Below are 17,797 nucleotides of genomic sequence, written 5' to 3' on the forward strand. Positions count from 1 at the left end.
ATAATCTGATAGTGAAATAAAATGAAACTCTAATTCCTGTGACACTGCTAGTGCTTTTCTTAATTCTGCACTGTCTGAATTTCTCAGGGTTTTGAAGGTATTCCTGTCCCGAACTGCTCAGCGTATTCCATACATGACAGGTGGGCGAGTGATGAGGATGCTGGCTGTTATTCTCCTGATAGTCTTTTGGTTCCTCGTTGGCTGGACTTCTGCAATAACCCAAAATTTGGAGAGAAACATTCCACTCATTGGCCAAGGGCAAACATCTGACCACCTGATCTTCAATATGTGCCTCATAGACCGCTGGGATTACATGATGGCTGTTGGTATGTTCATTTTCTAGCTTATCTTTAATTTCTAAAGTAAAGGTTGGTTGCCTTTTCATTTTTCTTCTTTTAGAATATCTTAAAGTTTTGTCAGACTGCCTAATATCATGTGAAAAGCTTCTGGGGAAATAAAATATCAGCATATATGGTTTTTAAATGGGCTGAGAAGTAAAACATAATTAAAATATACTGAGACTTTTATCACTTTCAAAGGTTTATAACTTGGATTGTAGTAACAAAGCAATGGGTGCTGAAGAAATTTCATCTTTGAAGGCAGAAGGTATCTAACTCTTCTACACTACTAAAGTGAGAAAATGTGGCTAGATTAGTGGAGGCTTTTTGCTTCTGCACCACAGAACTGAGCAGAGCTCTCATGTGTGAGGAGGGAAAGAACTTGCAAGACCACTTGTTCATAACCTTAAAGAAATTAGTATCAAAGTAAAGGGAAATGCACATCACACGTCGCAGCTTAATGTATTTGTTAGATGTGCTCTCAGTGCTTGGGATAGGCAGGAGCTGAAAAATAACACCCTGCAGAACTCATATCAAGGAAAAAAATGACAAAAAATAACAAACAGTAGATTCCCCATGCCAGGGTTCAGTTATATAGTATAATGTGCTTCCTCCTAATGGCCAGACAGCTTCGGTGCTTCTGCACCTAGAGCTGTTGTTTCTAGTACAGCCCAGGTCTGCCACCTACTATCTCAAATACATCAGTGTTTTGAAATCTGAAGTAAGTTCTTACCTCTCTGCCCTTTCCCTGCTTCCCCCATGGACATCCCACTGACACAGCCCTGCTGCTGAGGTTTAGGGAGAGGTAATGGTGGCTGGTCCACCTGAGAGTGCAGACGAGATGCATAGAAGCAGCCTGGGGGTATGAGAAGTGTTTTCTCTGAGAGTGGTGTACAGAAAGCCAGCTCATGGTAATGCACAGCAGTTTTAAAGGGCAAAACACTGCTGCCAGCTTCACCAAGGACTTTCAATGGCTCTAAGGTGCTCTGTGCACCTCTGTGCATTACACAGCTCACACAGCTCTGTGCTCTGCCCTTCTCTCCTTTGTGTAAGATCTTGGAGGTAGTCAGGCACACTGGTACCCCATGTGTCAATATGCTCACTGGTGAGCTATGCAGAGAAGAGTATAAAGAGTACATTTTCAAATGCATCTCGATTTGTGCCCTTTTGGAGGGGTGTACTGATAAAATTAATTATACTTTGCAGTAATGGAATAGTACTATCACGAGAGATGATGTAAAATCCATAAAAAAAGAGAATTATACATGTGGAACACTTGATGATGTCATCTGCATTAACGCATTTTGCATCAAAATTTTACTGCATTTCACAGCCAGTAATACAGTGAAGTTTTAATAAAACTTTGTTAGTGGTGGTTGTTGCATAATGGTAAAAAAATGTTTTTATTCTCTGGATTTTATAGCTGTGGTAGTGTAGTGATTAACAACTCAGCTCTTAATACCTAATTATGATCAATAGTCCCTTCTTGGTAAGAAAATGCTGTCTGCCTAGTGTTGGAAAAAACAAGGATCATTTTTAAGGTATATTTACATTTAGAGGGGTTTTTAATGTTTTTCAAAATACGCTCAAGGGCAGTAGAGGCAAAGCTAGCTCTTGAGCCTGAACAAAATTGGGCAGAATTTCTTATGTTCTGTCATTTTGCCTTCTTACCCAAACTACCTTATAAACAGAGTTATATTTGTGCAAGTCTTCAGTAAACTATGCAGCCACGTTAGTGGTACCAGGAGATGTATGCCTACAAGTCTGTACTAACATGTGTGTGTCTATATATATATATATATTTTTATATATATAGGTGTGTGTATGTGTCTGTATATGCACTTCAAGATTTTTATTGGTAATAGCAGTCTGAAAAGCTTACAGCGAGTAGAAACTAGTCCAAAATTAGATATTTCATCTCAAGGGGTATGTCAGGAGAAATACCCATAATGCAGAACACCCTTTATTCCTATAACTGACTGAGAGCAGCCTTTCAAAAGATTCTATGTGATAAATTAATTGATTGATTATGATATTTGATTTAAAATGCTAAAATAAAAATGACAGATGATAATTTATGAAAAGCTTGTTATTTAATGTAGTCAGGCACAGTATTTTATATAAAACTAGTGAGTGTTTTGGAATATATTCTGTCACCTGTAGCCCTTGCTAGAATACCTTCCTGTTTCACTCAGCTGTCAATGCTTTACTGAAATGCAGAGAGGGAACTTTCAAGGTTGCAGATTAGTGAAGTGAGAATTAACAAGGCTCTGATAGAAAGTCGTAATGAGATGAATCCTTTATGCTACCAGAGATTATTGGAGTTAGGATTTATGAAGCATTTTCCATACTAATCATGCTCCTTAGGCTCTATCTCCGGAGACTTTTATTGCAGTGAATGTTTTATATTTACATTTCCATTAAGTTTAAGAGGATGCTCTGTGAGAGATGTAGGGACCTAGACACAAAGGTTGTCACCATTTCTAGTATTGCCTCTGTACTCTGTGATACGCTGATGAGAAAAACTAGCATTCAGTAAATCTTACTTTGTCTACATAACATAATGTAAGTTAGTATGCATTTTCCTTGAGGTTGGATACTTGTGGGTAGCTTATTTGTTACTTGCCTAGATTCTTTTATTTCCTTTGTGTTCATTTCTGCATCACTTTCAAGGTTGGGGCATCTGTCTCACTGACAAGCCATGGCATCGTGGTTGACAATCTGAGATTTTACAGAAATACCTGAGGGCTTGAAAATGCTCACCCACAAAGCCTTTTTCCTATGGCCTGAATATACTCTATACCTCTACCTGTCACAGCCAGATTCCAAGTTAGAAAAAAAAACAAGCGATAAACTTTTGGTACCTAAGGGCTCGCAGTGTCACAAATCAAACTATTATTCTATATCCTAAGGGAAAAATCCTATAAGTGAAACGGATAGCAGCACAGGATTTTAAAGAACTTCCCAGAAACTAGAGAAAAAAAAGCAATAGTAAGTTTAATGAACAAAGCCCCAGGCAGGAGAGAAAGGCAGGCAGAAAGATAAACATGCATGTACAAACACAAATAAAAAGCAGAGGTGAAATCTTGGCAGATGAATGTTCCTGATTTCAGCAGGGCCAGGGTTTCACCCAGCATGGATAGGATCTGAGCAGTAGTTTTTAAAAATGCCCCCATGCATTCCATTTATGGTTTTCAATGTTTTATTTAAGCCAGAAGCAAATGACAGGTATTAACTAAGCCCAGGGAGGTATTTTTCCCCAGCACCTGTTTGATTCCTGGCAGCAGGAGCTGTGCTGCTCCCATGCAGCTGGCCTGAGCTGCTGCCATAGCCCACTAATCGGTGGGTCATGCTTTAGGTCTTGGGCTTCAAGAGGATTTAAAACACAAGGCTGCATCATGATTACTGCATGCCCTCAGCCAGGAAAAGCAACAAAGTGAGTATTTCAGGCTGTTCCCAAAAGAACTCCCTCCCACTGTTCATTTGCTGATATTTAACATATATAATCTTTGCATCTAAAGAGGGCAGGAGTTGCCAGGACAGGCTCTGACAGATTAGGCATTAAGACTGCCTGTACAGTTTTGAGCTAGGGCATTGTAATACAGCCTTACGAGGCCCTTTATTAAATTTTCTACAGACCCTCTGCTGCATTCAGTGAATGAGTGATTACTATTTCTTTTTGTTATCCCCATTTGATGTGGCCATATGCCATATTCCGGGTGTGTTGTTCAGAGCATGCAGTGAATAAAGAACTGTTCATTTCCAAATGGGTGTTTTTAAGCCATGTTCTCCTTAGCATCAATGTACAAAGATTAAAGCCAAAATTGTCAACAGCAGCTATCCATTTTGAGTGTCTGTCTTGAGACATCTAGGGACTGGTTTTTCAGAGTACTGTTTATAGCCTCCTCTGTGGGGAAAACACAACCAGAAGGCACTTGTTAGAATTCAGCACTGATGAGGATCTGGCTTCAGTTCTCACATTAGATACTCAGAAAACGTGTCATGTAAAAATAGTGATCACCTGTGAAAAGCTTACTCTAGGTGATAAGACCAGGGCTGTAGAAACTGTTTGCAGCAGAAATAGGAAAAGAATCCTGTTTTACAAAGGAGCCTTCAGCTCTGTCCCTTTCCTGCTTGTAACCCACTACTCCCGCCACCATGTACACCTCTCCCACAATCCTCATCACCATCACTGTGCGGTTTATGTCCCTCATCTCTAGGATATGATAAATCTGGAAAAGGTATGGGGAAGAGCAACAAAGATGATGAGTGGTGCTTGAACCCTCGGGTTGAACCGTTTGGGTTGCATTACACCCTCCAGTAACGTTGCTTTTTCTTGGTATCTGTTACATCACAGGTGAAATCCTGTAGCCTTTATTTAGGCACCGTTTCTACAAAGTATTTCTGCTAAGGAAACCACTTTTGGGTTGCCTTAGCCACATGTTTCTGTATTGGTAAATGCCATATTCAGATGCTTCTGCAAGCCACCCACCGGAGGAGATGGCTTTGGGAGAGGCTGGAAGATGCTCTGACTTCCTCTTGTCTTTGCACCACCCTTTTTGGAATCCACTTCTTGTCCTTCCAGCCCTCCAAGTACTTTGGATACCATTGGCATTTGCTTGCATCCTCTTTAAGACATGAGAGAAGAGGTCCCACACTCAGTTTGTGTTCAGCTGCTGTTGGTAGATCTTTCTATCCTGTTCTCCCTCTTTCATCCACACACAAGCGAAGAGGATAATGGAACACAGGGAGACAGAAGAGTGGCCAGCTGACTTTAATAACAACAGTAGGCTATGGAAGGAATGAGGCAGGACAGCACATCTGTATAGAGGAAGGAATAAAATACATGAGTATAAGGGCTAAGAGAAGTGGAGAAATGAGGGATGTTCCTAGAGATTGTAGACCTGAGCATGAGCATATCTTTCACGCAGTGAGACTCCTAGGCATGTTGCTCTTGCTCAAGTCAGTGGATATGTCTCCATTGCCAGCAAAAGTCATCTCTAGGTCACCCTCAAGCCATGGGGCCCACAGACCATGGGTCAGCATGTCCCTTGCATTACTTTGAGTGGACCTGCAAGGCAGTCTTGTGGCTATGTGGGGGATGGAGTGTGCTGTGCCCCCACCAGCCCATGGACCCCTGCTCTTCTTTCTCAGCCTTGCAGCTACAGGCCATGGATGTTCCGGTAAAAAAAAAGTCAGGATTTGACACCATTAATTCTTTCTTCATACATAGGTCTCTGTCTTGCTGTGCCTAGCTAATTAAAACGATGCTGAGATATGGTGAGAGAGACAGATAAACCTCTGGTAATTTATAATTTTCTAGGAATAATTCAACACTAAAGACTTATACATGTAATCACAGATCATTGAAATATATGAAAATCCTGTCAGTTGAAGAAAAAAACTTCTATGACATGGTGCAGCTCTCCAGGTAGGAGATTGGACGCAGTGAAGCAGAAAGAGACTGCGCTGGCTGGCAACACAGGAGCAATCGAGGACACAATTTTTTTCCTATTTTAAAATGGTGCATGCTCAGCTCCAGCTGGCACTCTGAGTGAATGAATGGATGGAAGAGCCATGCTTCCAGATCTGTAGCTCACTTCGATTCAGTAAAGGGGATTTAAAATGTAGATATCAGTCTGATGAAATGAAGTGTGATGGAGGAGTGGATGTGTTGCTGTAGCTGTGTTATGGATGCAAGTAGAGCTGTAATCAGTAATTCGTGTCCAAAACCTGACGAAAAAATGGTGTAACTGTTGGAACGGTACTGTTTTGCCAATAGTGCAAAGTTCAGAATACCAAATGAACTTAGTCAAGTCGCAGCTGTAATGGGCTTTCCCTTGTTAGTGTAAGGAAAGGATGCAGAGCATGTCACCCACCGTTTCTGGAGAGCAGTGGCCTGTGCTTGGCCTACGATGGTGCTTTTTAAGCAGTCATGAAAATGGGCTTTAATCCTGCAGGGGTGTCTTCTTTTTGCAGGTAGCTTTTGGACAGCAGAGTGCAAGCGAGCACAGGAATGGGTAGGCTGGCCTGAAAAAAACACAAGAGAAAGGCATTCCTGGCAGGATAGGAGGGCTGAGAAGCAACCGGGACAGCCTGAAATAACTCACTTTCCTTTCCCAACCATGGCAGAAAAGAAACTCACAGTTTAGGATTTAAGCTCTTCTCAAGTATGGGTAAATTTATTTCCACTGTCATCTTGCAGTGACAGGGTGGCATTATCCCCATTTTACACAGCCAGAGCTGAGGCACAATAAGATTAGGGTTATATGGTCCATTAAATCTGGGTACCCATTTTGCAATGCCTTTGGCTCAGTTACAGGGCTTAGTCAAATCTATATATAACATGTTATGTATGGTCTCACTGGCTACAAAAACAGCCCTCTGCGCTTAGTTCTGCCGCAAATTGCAGCAAAAGTGCCAAAGTTGGCACCCAAATAGCAAGAGAAATGCTCTCTGTGATCATCTCTGCAAAGTTTGGCTTGAGTGGGGACTTCTTTCACATGCACAGGAGCTTGAGGTACAGACAAAGTTAGAGTTCAGTTGTGCACGTGCACAAGACCACTTTTTTTCTCCTGCAGTCTTTTCTCTCATTCACTAGACATCTAAATGTCATTTGCAACAAATTACAGAGCTTACTTCAGTAGCCAACCTTGATTTATCTCTGGAATTGCTCTGTCACATGCATTAAATGAGTCTGGTCTCTTCAGAAATGATATAGTTAACTGAAGATTATATATGCAAAAGACAGCAAGTTCGGCTGCAGCAAAGAATATAACTAAGTAGGTTGATTAGATAGCGCAAAGACCAGATAAAAGGTTATGTGGATAAGAAATAGGTAGTGACTAGGAAGAGAGATATTTAAAGATTAATTAATTTGTGCACATGACATATTGAGGTCACATTACATTTTCGTCTCTTATCTTCCATTCATATCTACATCCATTTATGCCTTTAAAGCAATTATGCCTTTTCTTACCCTCTTATCTATCAGAGATTTGCACCGGAAATCTTAATGCCTGGTTTGGATTGTTATAGAGTAGCTACTGCAAGTTTATTCAGAGCTCTTTTATGCTTTATTTTTTTGACTTCACATTTTCTGTCCAGATAGCTGTTGACAGCCCTCTCTCCTAGGAATTTCCATCATTGCTCAGAAGGGGAAAAGAAGTCATTTCTTGTTCTTGTGCTTAATATGTAAAATGGGCTAATTTATAAACCTTATGATAAATCATACCTAAAGGAACAAGGTCATGTGTTTTGAGCTTTGAGTTTGGTCTTGGCAGGTTTGCAATATACAAAGATATTCCTTTAGTGGTCAGGAAGTCACTCTTCTACACCAGGATTTTAGTGGAAAATTATTCAGCAAGCCATATAGAAATTTCATATCACATCTCACAGATTTTAATCATTAAAGATATTTGGCACAAAACAGTCACTAGTGTGCCATAGACAGAACTAATAAGGCCTCGGAGATGAGTGGTACATAAGAACCTTGCAGCATGGTAGCCAGATGTGCTCCATTATCTATCTATCTGTCTGTCTGTCTGTCTGTCTATTTAAATTAGTTATATCTGTGTTTTTTACTAGTGTAATAAATACATTAATATGTCACCTTATTTTATATTGAGAAACCAAAAAGGCCATATAGAAAAGCAATACAGCAAAATGTTATAACACCTTCAGATTTTTGTTACAAATTGCACTAATAGTCCGTTGCTAATTATATGAACTTGATTTTCCCCCTGAAGCATAGCTTCTACATGATACATTTAAGCTGTGTAATTAGTGGTTTCGATAATAAATTGGTTTTCTATCAGTCTGTTTTGTTTGCTATTGCTAATGAAATTATTGCAACATTGGGCTTAGCAATATAGGAACTCTGTTATTTTACCTTGTGTTTTAAAAGCTATTCCCTATTTGTGTTGCATACCAGATGTCACACTAATTATCATCTGTGGACTCTGCTCTAAATGTAAAGCTTTTATAAAAGAATTATGCATTAAATGATGCAAACTACTATTATGCTCCAGTATATTAATACTTTGAAGTCTCTTCATGTTGTCTTAGGAACTCCTTGTAAATATGATTGTGAAACTGGAAACTGTAGAATTTTCAGAATTAATCAGATCCTGGAGATCAAATGCTACCTTCACTCCTATTTACCCCAGCTCATTGAAACCGGTTTTTACTATGGAGCTGCAGCTTTTTCACTTTCATTTGCTCTCTGAGATACCTGTATACGAGTCTATATACAAAAAAAAACACTAATTCCTGTAAATCTTCAAACTTAGAACAGATTATTTTTCTTGTAAAAATAAGCAAAATTTGGCCCACAATCTTTAGTTTAAGTAGGAATACCTTCAGCACATACAGTTTTATACATGTATTTTCAACTCTTTCAAAGCCAAACTTTTTCAAACTTTCAGCCTCTGTTAGCACTTGTAACTGATCTTTTCAATCAGTAAGAGACTTGGGGCTCTTTTCAGTTGAGGAGGAGAAGGAAGAATGGACCATTAGTAGTTTTGTGGAGTATGCCTGTTATTTCACAGTTAGCACATCTATTCAGGCTCTGTTGCTAATGTTGGGTTTTTCACTGCAGGGGGACTTTGGATGAAAGGCAAAATGAGAGGAAATAGGCTCTCTGGCATGTTGTGGGGAATACCTGCTGAACTTAATAAGAAGAGTTTCCACAGAACATAGGACAGTAAGATCTAGTGATTTGGCTTTAGCAACCTAATTCTAACCATTTTCTCCTTTCCAATTTCTTCTAAATCAATATGGAACAATTAAAGCAATAAATGTCAGTGCTTTGAAGAGCAATACATTTCAGTGCCATGATTCTGCATATGCGAGTCAAGAGAACTTAAAGAGAAAAAACGAAACTGCTAACATTTGTAAAGGAGCCTTTAATCTTACTTCATTGAAGTAAAATTTGTATTTCACTTGCTCAGAGAAGACTTCAGAAGCAAGATGGCTTGGCAGGTGATTCCTGGGTAGGTGTTTTTAAGAAACCAGAGTAATAGACTTCACTGGTAGCATAGCTAATTATCTAGGAATGAAATGGAAGTAGCAGCCAGTTTGCCCAAGTGGTGAGTGTATGGGGGATGTGGGAAAGACACTTGCATATGTGCTTTTGTAGAGCTCAAAACCAGGGTGGGACACGTAGTCTCAGAAGATTCATACCATACTTTTTTCATATTGACACTCAGTAAGGTCCCAAGTCAACTATTGAACTTAAAATGTTTATTATTGTTGGGATTTTGGTGAGGAAGAACACAAAAATAGCAGCGTGTGTGGACTATGCCTTTTTAGATGTTTGTTTTAACGTAACTGGTAAAACTGATGGGTTTAGGTAGGATAAGTTCCTACATAAAAAGATGGTTTTAAAGTGAGGCCATCTATTTTTGATAAAAGTAAGAAACATGCAAGTGTTATTTCAATCTGTTGCTAATGGCAGGGTTCACAAGCATTTGTGTCCTTATCCAAACCAGACCAGTAATGATTTGCTGATCACTACCATAGGGTGATGTCACTGATCACCAGTTCTAATTACAGTATAGGAACATGTATTGGCAAAAAATAAGCATGACAAAGAACTCATTTTCTATTATACTACATTTGCTGTTTTTACTGCAAAAATCCCACAAGGCAAAAGCAGTGTGCAACAACGGTATCACCCTCAATTTCTGAAGCTGGTCCGGATCAGTGCCAGCATTGCAGGGGTCTGTCGTGGAATTGTACATTGCTGGATAGGTTCAACCACTTCCAGCCATCGTCAACCCAGTCTGCAAGGCAAGAGGCACAGGCACCAGCTCTGTGTGGCAGCACTCAGGCGGAGCAGTTCTGGAAGGAGAGGTTTTTCAAGATGGGTATGAAATTATTTCATTTGTATCAAAAGCAAAATGATGTCACAGCAGACTGTCCACTGGAAACTGAAGTCAGAGTACTGCTGGGTGCAGATGAGTAAGCTCTAACAGGATAGTTTAAACTGATCCTGACCCTTTACTCCTCTTTTCTTCCTTTACTCATTTTTCTCCTAACTGAGAGAAACACATCATTTGTTATAATTACATTAGGCCCTCAGAAATGACTCATCATATTATGGGCACCAGCAGAATTAACTACCATGAAAAGAGGAAGTTTTTTTAACCCAAAATACATTGTTATATCTGAGTTATAAACCTTTGAAATGAAACTGATATTTTAAAAACTTGTAGTCTAGTAGTAGCAGTGGTATCTGCCTCTATAACAAGAACCAGAGCTACAAATAAAAATACTTGTTATTTTAAGTGATGTCAAACTTCTACAGTACCAATTTGAAAAACAAGCAAGACATTATTAGACATTGTCTTAAAGTTTGTCAGTTGAAAAACTCAAACACCATGAATGCAAAGGCTCCTCATCTGGAAAAAAGAAGTGTGTAAAATGAAAACCAAGTGTATCATGTGCAGTGACAATATCTGAAAGACTTTGAATGGCTATGTGTGTGCATATATACATGCATGAGTGTATACTGTCTTTGCATAGATACTCACACATACAGAAGATACTATAGTACTTCAAATTTCCTTCCTTTTTCATACATAAAACTAATTGCAAATTATTTCTTTTTGTTCTTCTCACAGCTGAATTTTTATTCCTCTTGTGGGGTGTTTATCTCTGCTATGCAGTGCGGACAGTCCCATCAGCATTTCATGAGCCACGTTATATGGCTGTTGCAGTTCACAATGAGCTCATTATCTCTGCTATATTCCATACAATTAGGCAAGTGATCTGTAGATCTAGTAATTAACTATTTATCTTTCAGGTTTCATATGGTGCAACTTGAAATGGGTGACTGGGGTAGGATTCATAATGGGAGGTCTCATAAATATTTAATTCTGCAAATTAAGTGATTACTAAACTTAAAACTGTTCCTGTGGGATTCAAGAATGTGTACAACTTGGTAATTGTATAATTAGGGTTTTTTTCAGTATAGCTAGCTGATACGTTCTTCGATCAAAGTTCAGTATGTATGATAAATCAGATATAGCAAAACTACTGTCTGTCTTCAGTCATCTGCATACGGCTCACTGGTTTGTATCCCTAAAAAACCAGCAGGTAAGAATGTTGGTTTACATGACTTTTCCCAGTGTGTAACAGACTGGCAAGGTGCAGCTGTATGTTAAGATAATTGTACTGGTTTGTGCATGAAGCATACTGTTCTATATGCTGACATAAAAAATTCTTATGCATATGATTCTGTAACAGTAATATAAAGCATGTGTTTCTTATAAAGTTTATAATGAGCTCTACATTTTCATACTTGTAAATTATTAGAATAGTAAAAAATAAATAAAGGTCTTTGCCAGAGCTACATGAAAATTACTATATATGCCTTTCCTACAGAGTATCCTGTAAAAATGAATTGGTCCTAGAAAATTCAAAATAGCAAGATAGCATGAATTTCATCTCATGCTGCAAGAGATTCTTATGACTTTCTTATGACATTCTTATGCCCTCCTTGACCTCCTGACAGACCATATCTACTAAGATTTATTTTTTTTTACATCGCTCCATTGACAGTTTTCAAATACTCTTCTCTGTTCCTTTGTCTGTCTCTTGAAACTCACATTTCTCTCTGCCTTCTTGATGTTTGCTTCCATGAGGCATCATTTTTTCTGAGTAAACATCAGCAAAGCAAATCTTTCATCTCTATTCCTTCCAGGTGCTCTTTTCCCCTATCATTGTTATAAAGTTCTATATTCATTGTTATAAAGTATTATAAAGCACTTTTCAGGCTTGCAACTTTTTGTTTCCTTCACCTTCTCCTAACCCCATATCTCAACACCAACATACTCTCAAAATCTTCTTTACTCCCTAACACAAACATCTGCAAAAATGTTTAAAATCTGTATTTGATGGAAGCATTTTTCTTTTCATTCCTGATAGACAAAAAATTCAGTTACAATACTTTCGAATTGATTATAACCAATATGATAGCCTCTCAGTCAAAATTTCCCCCCATTAATTAATGTTCCTAAACCATATTTTGGGGCATGTTAGAAGATACAGTTCAGTGCATTAGGAGAGCTATTATGTGGGCTGCAAGTTTCTTTCAACACTAGGACAGGATGAAAGTAGTCTTGGAGTAAAGAGAGGGGGAAAGGGGAAAATGTGACATTTTAATACATGCCTTATGAAGGAGACACAAAAGGGTTAGGTCTTTCAGTTTATCCTAGTGAGGATCCTGTTCCTTCAGCCTAAGGTCTGCTGATTTTGTTCTTCCATCTTTTTAAAAAAGAATGTACATTTTGTATTGATTCTTTTCCCTCTGTCTGATACATGCTGGTTTGTTGAAGAAATATCATGTACTGTTTATGGATAGGAATGAATAAAATGCACTGGAAATATATGATCCCTTCTGAGATTATGTGCATTTCCGTGTATACAAGTCTTAATCCAGTCTCTTTGAAGTTCACATTTCCTTACTTTTTTTTTTGCTTCTGTCTTCCCTGCCAAGTTCTGGATGTAACTGAAAGAGTGGAAGTGGAAGACTCAGATTTATATGACATATCTGAGTTGTCATGAAGTTGAAAGCACTGGAGTCTTGAAGGACACCCAGTATTACAAGGCAGCCATCCAGTCTGAAAACTCCCAAAGCTCATATAAGATTGATGTGAGCACTAAATAAAACCTTGAACTGTTTGCATTTTGTTTTCCTTTCAAGGTATTATTCCCATTTCAGAAACAGAGGATTCTTGATTGTCTTCAGATCAGCATAGCATTAAATTCCTGCATTGCTCTTTCTCTTGTATTACTGAGAAAAACAAAATTTGTATGGAAAAAATCTCATTCAGATAGAAACCCCATCTCTGCTAGGTCTGAATGGCTACTACAAATGCTATTTTGCTTTCAGTGGTATGGCGTGGATACCTTAATCAGTCATGGTTTCATGCATAAAACAAGCAAAAAGCCTTCACAGAATTTGAGGATTGGAGCTGTTAAGGGTTAGCCAAATCTGGTGGGCATCAGGACCTGCGAGCTTTCTCCTGTCTCTGTCTGATGGATGTGGCTGCTGCTGTTTCCATTTGCAGGCTTAGCGTGGCTGAGCACATCCATCCACTACGTGCAGTCACACACAACACATGGCTGGCCACATGGACCAGCGCAGGTCCAACACGTACGGCCTGGTCCTGGTCCTCCTCTGCAGCTGATGATGCTCACTGATGAAACATGCACCCTGTGTAGGTTCACCAGCACACTACATTCACGGGTCCTTCCAATACGAGCACAGTCCTTAAGCCAATCTAGTATCCATCTTTGGGTTTGGGGCCCTGTAGCCAGTCATGGGCTGAGACCTTGGGTCTTCCCAGGTGCAGGTTTCCCACGTGCTGGCTAGTCCAGCCTGAAGTTTGCTCGTGAATTGCACATACACACATGCACAACGTAGAAAGTGAGATCACACAGACGTTAGGAGAAGGATTTAATGAGAAGATAGGAGATATTGCAGTGATCAGGTGCAGGGCTCAGTCACTAACAACTTGCTTACATGTCACTAGCCCCCTTTTATCCCCCCTTCTTTCCATGCTTATTCTTCTCTCATCTACCTTAGCCTCTCTCTGTCTCTATCTTGTCTTATCCCAAATAAACAACAAACCCCACATTACTTTTTTCCTATTGGTCTCAGTTTTGCTACATCTGTACTCAAATTTGGTATTTCTGATATCATTAGCTAGGTAATCACAGCCTTATATGCTGTTACTGATTTGGTTACATCAGTACCACTGACCTTGCAAGTTCTGCTCCCCCAAAGGCCCCCAATGCTCCCTTCAATTACCTGTGAAGTTTGTCCATCTTTCAAATGACTTCCTATTAACCACCTGTGAAATCTTGCCATCCCTCACAGCATTGTCTGTAAATTTTGTTCACTTTTCACTCTGTTATTTGTTACATCCAGCAGTTTCTCATGTCATTTTCAATAGTTCTCATGTTGTGTTCAGTTAGCTAAACCTCATGCCCGAGCCACCTCATATCCCTTCACACCTCAACAGCAACGTCTCTGTAAGAAATAATTATAATATTTTATTGTGTTCATGAAACATTTCATTTACAAAGTGTTAAACAAGAAATGATGACTGTATTATTACGGCATCTAAGCCAGTGTTTCATGCCAGACTATTTCTGTTAACAAAAGCTTCTGCAAAATGTACATCTGTGGACTTGGATAAGTTGCAAATGTCATTTCTATCTGAATGATTTTTGTAAACCTGCAAATTACAAGCCAGTGGCACATCCATTCATCCATTGCACTGCTTACCATCTCTATCTTTGGGAGCTCACTAAAGCAGATAAGCCAAGCATGCTCCAGCTAGCTTTAACTGCAGCACTTGTTCTACCACTCTTTTAGAAAGCTCAGCAAGGAATTGCTTCATTTGGGAGGTTCAGCCACTTATTTCCTAGCATTCACAGGGCTCTTGGGCCCTGCAGTATCGAGCTGGGCGGTCCTGCAATCAAGACCGTTTCTCTGCTCCCTGCTAAAATGCATTTCAGTTCAGTTCTCTCTTTGATGGCTTATCAGCCACACTCTGTAGCTGTGATCTATGGACATCCTGTATTTTTGAAGTGCGCTGCAATTTATCATAGTACATGTGCTTACTTAACCTAAAATCATCCGTTCGGATCCTTAATGTATGTAAACTTCCATAACTCAGTTCAGGCCAAAGAAGCTGTGACAATATAAACCATCCAAAAAAACCCAGCTAAATAGAGTGAGAATGATGGAATAAGCAATATCCTTTAAGGTCTGTTGTTTCTTCTTATATTTTGTTTTGGCTTGTTTTGTTGGGGTTTTTTTTCTGAGTTGTTTTGAAATTCTGGTATGTAAGTAAAGCATGTGGATGTAATTTTTAGTCTGTATGAATGCAGTACAGAACAAAACCAGTTGCATTTGGCCTTTCAATTAAAAGAATCCTAAGGAATACTAAAAATGTTAAATGTAATGCACTGGAGAAAAGGCAGTGAATTGCAACCCTGAATTCTATTTTCAGATTCATTCTTGCTTCAAGACTTCAGTCTGACTGGATGCTGATGCTGTTCTTTGCACACACACACTTGACTGTGACAGTCACTGTTGGGCTACTTCTGATCCCTAAGGTATTCAAATCTCCTGTCTCTTCTCTTTTGCCAAGACCGAGGAAGATAAATGTTGTCACACAGAAGCAATGCTGTATAAAATTAGCAAGCAACTGATAGAAAAGGAAGATATAAAATTTGGCTATGTTGCCTAAAAAGCTGTATATTTTTTTATTTTAAAAACCCTTATACATTTTCAAAGATTCTTTCTTTCAGCTTTCCAAATTCCAGGGGTTTAAAGTACTTAAAATGTTGATGTGATCAATACAAGAAGGAAAGGAACCTGCCTAACGATGCTTATTTTAGGTATTTGGTTGACCATGCTGCTGCCAGAGTTAGCTGAGATCAGGCAAAGAGTTTAGGTGAGAGGATAGAAAGATTAAGATGGACTGCTAAATAAAACTGGAATGAGGAGCTTGGACTAGCCATGAGACAGAGAGGTTAGGATTTAAACCAGGCAGTTGTTACAGGCTGAAAAAGAAAAGCCCTTTGCGAGACAGAGCCTGGGACAGACAGATGCTGTATACGGGGACAGACATGGCCTATGGTACGGAGCCAGGTACGGTGCTGGGTAAGAAGATGAGTGTGTGTGGGACACGAGAAGATGGAGGACGACAGGAGGCAGGGAAGAGAAGAGGCAGAGCTCGGAGCACTGCGGCACGCCACCCGTCAGGCACTGGGAGCGAAGCGACAATATGTCAGTCTCACCAGGGGCAGGAGAACCACCAGCAGCTCCACCTGTCTCTAGCAGCAGTCCACAGCATTTGAAGGGAGCACTCTACTTAGACAGTACCTCAGCAGAGCAAATGATTTTATAGTGGCTTTTGAAAGGACCAATAATATTAATCAAGAAGTCAAGAGAACAGTAAAGGTGAAAGCTACATACGAAGGAAGGACACTAAGCAGTTCAAGCTGATACCACTTTCAGGTTAATGAAGCTGCTATTCCCATCTTTTGCCTATGTGTCAGAACAGGATATGCTAGTAACTGTCAAATATACATACATTAAATAGTCATAACAAGAGGACACACTGATGCAGCCTTAATACTGAATAACCTTGTTTTATTTTTAATTACTTTTCTGGTCTTTAGCAATAATCTTACTATTTTCTATTTTATATTCATATACTTTATCGCCTATCTTCAAAGATGTCTTTCTAGACTAATCTAGAAAATTTGTTGACCTTTCTGAAGCTGACTCATAACTACCGATCAACATTTCCATTTTTAGCTTATTAACTGTGTAACACTACACAGACTTTTCTTCCAGCATGACAAAGAATTCAGGGAATTAAGAGAAGATTCACAAGGTTTAGTTCCATTCAGAAAGTTCTGAGGCCAGATGACTGTGTGGACAATAGTAACTACAGATGAGTGAATCAATATGGACAAATAAATAGCTGACAACCTCTCTCTCCAACTCTTGATCTAAGCATTTGCTAAAACTTAGAGAGATTAACTTGTCTCCATTTTTTGTTTGTTTCCTTCCTTTTTTTTCTCTTGTTTTTTGCTACCTCATCTCTTCCTTTTCAGTGTTAGGATCTAAAATGGGAGAATTGCTTTCTGCAGGATTATTCAACAGTATGGAATATAAAATACAGTCTTACAGTTTTAGCAGCCTAATTGGGAATACTGGCTGAAAGTCTATTTCGGTACTAGCTTAATTTAAATGCAATTTAAAGAGGTTCAAATAAGCATCAAAATAAGTGGGGTTTTTTTCCTTATGCAAGTCTCTAAGATTTACCAAGTTAAGCCATCATTAATAAGAGTTCCTGCCATACAATACTGATATTCTATAGGACACTACTTATGCCAATGATGCCTATAGCTAGTATTTTGAGTTCAGAAAATCACATGAAATCCATAGAAGGATCATTGTGCCATAAAAACTGTTGATGTAAACTCTTACAGTGATGTTGAAGTAAACTTTTGCACTGATGGCAACATCTTTTTTATGAATACTTATTGCAGTTTTCACATTCAAGCAATAACCCAAGAGATGATATAGCTACAGAAGCTTATGAAGATGAGCTTGATATGGGTCGATCTGGATCCTATCTGAACAGCAGTATCAATTCAGCATGGAGTGAACATAGTTTGGATCCTGAAGATATTCGGGTATATATAACTCATTTAAATAGCATTTATTTTCAAGAACAACACTTTTTCCTACAAGTAAACTCTGAATTGCATCCATTTGACTTTTTTTGCAGATATCAGCTGAAACAGGCCAGCTTAGGTCTCTCAATGATTGTGGTATCAGGTCATGTCAAATCTCATGGAAAATATTCACTAGTGTGAAGAGAAGCTGCATTACTAGTTGTAGTAAAAGTCATACTGGAGGC

General features: G+C 39.1%; 1 protein-coding gene across 2 annotated transcripts in view; it reads left to right on the forward strand.

Annotated features, from left to right (window-relative positions):
- GPR158 (G protein-coupled receptor 158) overlaps positions 1–17,797 on the forward strand; it is a 206,752-nt gene that overhangs the window by 182,654 nt on the left and 6,301 nt on the right. For both annotated transcript variants that reach the window (XM_069777227.1, XM_069777219.1), the window contains exons 7-10: positions 88–326; positions 10,964–11,102; positions 15,368–15,473; positions 17,424–17,570. In XM_069777227.1, the coding sequence (XP_069633328.1) occupies positions 88–326; positions 10,964–11,102; positions 15,368–15,473; positions 17,424–17,570 (631 nt within the window). The remainder of the gene's footprint in view (positions 1–87; positions 327–10,963; positions 11,103–15,367; positions 15,474–17,423; positions 17,571–17,797) is intronic.

The sequence above is a fragment of the Haliaeetus albicilla genome, chromosome 2 (assembly GCF_947461875.1).
Source record: "Haliaeetus albicilla chromosome 2, bHalAlb1.1, whole genome shotgun sequence".
In the NCBI taxonomy this organism is placed as follows: Eukaryota; Metazoa; Chordata; class Aves; order Accipitriformes; family Accipitridae; genus Haliaeetus; species Haliaeetus albicilla.